This window comes from Schistosoma mansoni, chromosome 1 (assembly GCF_000237925.1).
Source record: "Schistosoma mansoni strain Puerto Rico chromosome 1, complete genome".
NCBI classification, from domain to species: domain Eukaryota; kingdom Metazoa; phylum Platyhelminthes; class Trematoda; order Strigeidida; family Schistosomatidae; genus Schistosoma; species Schistosoma mansoni.
Genome location: NC_031495.1, coordinates 4,833,196 through 4,838,748, shown reverse-complemented (window position 1 = coordinate 4,838,748; position 5,553 = coordinate 4,833,196). Strand labels below are relative to the sequence as shown.

General features: G+C 36.4%; 1 protein-coding gene across 1 annotated transcript in view; it reads right to left on the bottom strand.

Annotated features, from left to right (window-relative positions):
- Positions 1-470: 470 nt before the first annotated feature.
- The window catches only part of Smp_159550 (Mername-AA248 (C02 family)), a gene marked incomplete at both ends in the record, with an annotated part of 19,661 nt that continues 14,578 nt past the window's right edge, over positions 471-5,553 (bottom strand). Inside the window, 2 exons of the mRNA XM_018793046.1 lie at positions 471-668; positions 3,770-4,028. Of these exons, the coding sequence (XP_018647597.1) occupies positions 471-668; positions 3,770-4,028 (457 nt within the window). The remainder of the gene's footprint in view (positions 669-3,769; positions 4,029-5,553) is intronic.

Sequence of the window (5,553 nt, the reverse complement as noted above, 5' to 3'; positions counted from 1 at the left end):
CCAAGATTTTATAAGGGCCTAGTTCGTAAATGTTAGAACGAAGCTGAAACCTTGGGTTCCTATATCGATTGACGTCGCCTATTCACTATATAAAAAGACGATAAAATACTGACACCATTATTTATTTATTAATTACATAATCCCAAAACTGTATCTTCTATAGTATTGTTATTAAATAGTTTAAAAGTACATAGGAGTAAAGGGATCATACAAACAGAAGTATATATATCACAAAAGAATGAGAGAGAGAGGAGAAAGACAGAGAAAGAGAGATTTATCACAGTTTATGCATTATATCACAAGTATAAAACAAACAGTGGTAATGAATTGATCACCCTCTCAAACGGAGTGATGATGATGATGGTGCGATTACAGCATACACATCATTCATAATTAACCTCAGTTTAACGCATAGATATAGTCAAGAAATCACAGATAACCAAAAACAATATTGATCTACTTCTCTTATATTATATATTCATAAAGTCTTCTTGACCAACACTGTAAAATTCAATGAATAATGAACCTTTCATTTTTTGAAATCGTTCAGCTTTTGTATCTCTTCCATAGAGTACTACTTCTTGTTGACAACGATTGGCAATTTCTGCTTCTGTAAAACTATGCCGTCCAAGAAATACATCAAATCCTAATGCATGTTTATCCATTATCTATAATAATAATAAAAACGAAAATATTAGTGATGCTGGCAATATAAAGATAATGAAATGAACAAGTGGAAAAGGGTGTTAATTCTGCTTGTGTCTTTCACCTTGATATCCTTCTCATTCACTGTTATTTTGTGCACTTTATTGTACTACTAACTAACATTCAGTAATTAATGGCGTTATAGATAATTTATGAGCGAATACCACATTGTATAGTTATATTTCTGTGACATTTATTCCACTTATGATAGTAATTATGCGCTTTTAGCAAAAGTCGTTTAAGTCAGTCAGTTAGTCACAACGTAGAACTTCGTACGTACGTACATCAGTTCGAGTTACCACACCACATTAATACAGAGATGCAGTTGTCGATTAAAATCCCATAGTGGTAGAGGTAGTAAAAGTATAAGCAGTAATCCAAAAGATTAGGGTTTGAAGATGTTATTCAAAGAGTAGAATCCAGTGAAATAAATTTGAAAAGAGAAAAAAGATAGACACATGAAGAATTCAGAAGATTAGAATTTGGCACAACACAAACAGTGGATGCAACTTCACCATTGCAAACGATTTTGAGCCATATCGTTCAAGGTCTCTAACCATCGATTGCTATCATCTCGTGGATCCCAACCAGGTAGTCTACACCTACCAACATGTCTCAGTCTACTTGTCAGTGACTTCATGGATTTGTGCCACGTTTTGGTCTGGCCAACCCTAGCTTTCTTCCAACCTACTCCTACATTATAAAACATTGCACGTCGGGGCAGTCGGTGGTTGGGCATACGTAACACGTGTCCCAGCAAAAGTCGTTTACGTCCCTTATGTGTTTATTCAACAGTTTTTTTGTTTTAGCACATCATTATGCCTATTAATCACATAAACTATTCAGGCGCATTTATAAAAGGTTTACAACCTTTCACTGTACAACTTACAAAAAACCACAATCAGAGACATCGTAGTAGCTGGCAATATGCATTGAGAAGAATGAATATTATTCAGATGCCGATTCCTGAAATTTTAACATTTAACTGGCGATCACTCAATAGTTATCGACAGGATCGATAAAGAAATAAGGAAAGGAAACTTATTGAAATACTTTTTACTGAAAATTCTATTTTGTAACAAAAATATAATATCGAATATAAAGCCATTCATATAAATAGTAGTTTCGTTCTTTAAGCTGAATGGTTTGGGCGCGAAGATACCATCGTTCTTCTGAACAACAACATTAGCACAAACTTCGGATAAAAGTGAAGTATGTGAATTTCTCCACATATGACCAACATCTTGTTGTGTCGACATCGGTCATGATTGATTGGTGTTGACCTTTAGCCTGTCATTGGTCTGTTGGGAGATATCAACTCACTGAAGACATTGGTGAATGGTTGTTCAATTTCGTGGATTGGTTGAAGTTAGACATTAACACCGTTGGATGTCGGCCGGCTCAGTGGTCTATCGGTTAAGTGATCTGGCGCGAGACTGGTAGGTCCTGGGTTCGAATCTCGCAAGGCAGGATCGTGGATGCGCACTGCTGAGGAGTCCCATAATATGATGAAACGGCCGTCCAATGCTTCTAGGTTTTTAATGGTGGTCTAGCTTCAATTGACTCATGATTTCAACTCTATAAAATTACTAAAATCTCCACAAAACCCCTTCTGATAGTTTGAAAATTGGAATAGATATTCATTCATTGTCAATTTGATAAAATGCTGAATATTAGACTATACCTTAAGCTTACTTACTTACGCCTGTTACTCCCAATGGAGCATAGGCCGCCCACCATATACCTTAAGCTATAAGATTAAAAATCGAAAGTTTTATTGTGAATTCAAACAAATAACCATTAGATTAGTTCTAAAAGTATACTGCCACTAATGATTATATGAGTAAATATGCACTTTTATAAAAGTATTATAACAACTAACTAATACCACTACTAGTACTCATTAAAATAGTTTCTCAAACTTCTATTCTATTCTACTCATGTCAAAGTAAACATAATGAGCTAATTAAAAGACAATTTTTTAGGTTAATTAAAATATAATGCATGTGACGGTTACAAGAATATATATATCTTACATAGATAGCTTCCAAATGTCGTGGTATGTATGAAATGTCCTTAGATGTATACATGTATATACCCCCTATCAGGGAAGTCCTACTCACTTGGTGTTATTTACGAAGTTGAGAGCTTAAACAAGATTGGTGAGTACTTAGTATCTATCTTGACAACAAACTAATACCAATGGTGAACATAGGGTCCAGGATCCTGAGGGAAAAATGGTATATGAACCTATTGTTGGTCATTAGCTACCATAGGACCACATCTCCTGACTTTACTCCATTGCCTTGTGGATTAGATCTGTAGATCAAAGGCTTGGGAAGTGGCTTCCTAAGAAAACCACCTACTTCTGTTTAGGGATTCGGGTAGTATTTCAGTCCACACACAAATTCAATTATTTGTGTGGAACAAATATATTTTAGTGACTCTTTATTTATTTATTTAAGCACATAAATATTGGTACGAAGGGGCATCAGATATATATGCGCCACACAAATCTCATTTGATTTGTGTGAGGGCTGTGATACTGCCCGAGTGCCAAAACTGAAGCAGGTGGTTTGCTTAGGGGACCACACCCGGAGCCTTTGACCTAGAGGTCTGGTCCACAAGGCAATGGAGCATCGTGAGGAGATGCAGTTTCATGGTAGCCGGTGATCAACGATTGATTCATACGCCATTTGTTCCCTCAGCATACTGGATGCCATGTGCACCATTTGTTTGAAATCAGGGTTTTCCAACTCCCATAGATGGACCCTCCGTGTTCACCAACCCGGTTAAAGCGCCGGACATTCACTTTTCGTCTACTCAATTTTGTAAACAACAGTAATGCCATTGTGAGAAGGCAGTGAGTAGGACTTTCCTGGCAGAGTCTGTACACGCGTGGCCGTGTGAGAGCATTTCGAGAGGGAGAGTGGCCCCTTTCCACTCTCGGCCGTACCAGAGCATAATAATAAGACACATATACAGATAGATATACGAACTGATTTAAGTTGAAGAGCCACTGAAAACTAGGAGAGAATAGAACAAGTATTACAATTATTCTTACTTGTATTTCAATTGGTTTATTTAATTTACGACGATAAAATAGAAAATATTCATTCCAAACAGGATTATTATTACTTTGTGAAATAGTAGTTTGTACAGTATCATATTCACATTTAATAATACAATATGGTGATGGAGGATTTTTACCATCAGGCCATAAAAGATTCGATGCACTATGAACATGTAAACGTACAGCTTCTTTTGGTTTACCAATGAAAAAATTTAAAAAACCATTTTGTGGAATATCTAAAGTAAATTCCCTGTAGTAAAATAATAATAAAAAAGATATATACATAGAGTGTCATATGAACATGATACATTTAGAAACAAGAAAAGTATTCAGATAAAGTTTTGTTCTCTGAGTAAGACGGTTTGGTCTTCTGAACAACATCATCAGCACAGACTTCAGGTAGAAGGACGATCAAAGCTCCACGACCAAATCATCCACTTGAGCTACAAATCTTCTCTACCATATCAAGAAAAGTATTGTAGTCATTTAAGACCTTTAAAAATAGACGATATTCGCAGGTCATTAATAGCTGATCATAGACATCTTTGAAATAAACGTGTGTCGAAACTATCGAGTGAGCATTGATGAGGCTAGATGTAAGATAATAGGAAAATATTACAAACTAGTTTTCACTATTTATGAGAAAGACTTACGTTATAATTCAACGGTGTGAGCATAATGGAAAGTGAAAGGCAGTTCTAACTAACTAACTAACTAACTAACTAACTAACTAACTAACTAACTAACTAACTAACTAACTAACTAACTAACTAACTAACTAACTAACTAACTAACTAACTAACTAACTAACTAACTAACTAACTAACTAACTAACTAACTAACTAACTAACTAACTAACTAACTAACTAACTAACTAACTAACTAACTAACTAACTGGATAATGTTAATTTACTCTAATATTACAAAACATAGTCATAACAAGCACAATAAATAATCGATATCCCAAGTGAAAGATTGTATACACAATTTCGAATCATACCATGTACAAGATAGTGAGAGGTAGGGGGTTTGAACCTAGAACTTACTGGTTTAAAGTCGAATATTATATTGATTATTATTAATTATTATTTAAACACATAAATATTGGTACACAGGAAGCACCAGATATATATGCGCCACACAAATCTCATTTGATTCGTGTGAAGGCTGTGATACTGCCCAGGTACCCAAACTGAAGCAGGTGGTTTACTTAGGGGACCACACCCCGAGCCTTCGACCTAGAGGTCTGACCCACAAGACAGTGGAGCATCGTAAGGAATTGCAGTCCCATGGTAGCCGGTGATCAACGATTGATTCGTACGCCATTTGTTCCATCAGGATACTGGAGCCAGCCCATGTGCACCATTGGTTTGGAATCAGGGTTTGCCAAATCCCCTAGGTGGACTTTTCGTGTCCACCAACCCGGTTAAAGCGCCGGACATTCGCTCTTCGTCCTCTCACTTTCGTAAACAACACTCCCGGTGTGAGAAGGCAATGAGTAGGACTTCCCCGACAGAGACTATATACGCATGGCCATGTGAGAGCATTTCGAGAGGGCGGGCCCTCCCCCCTCTCGGCCGTACCAGGGCATTTGGGGGCTGAATTCGTGTCTGTAATTATCGAAGGTAGTTTTAATTGATGCTCGTCATTCTACATTGTTAGTTGCTCATTTTGAATGATATATTTGGCTGGTGTATATATAAAGTTATTATATTAATGGATTTTCACAAGTGGATTACATAGATAATAGTCAGTTTGTTGGTTAATGATAATGT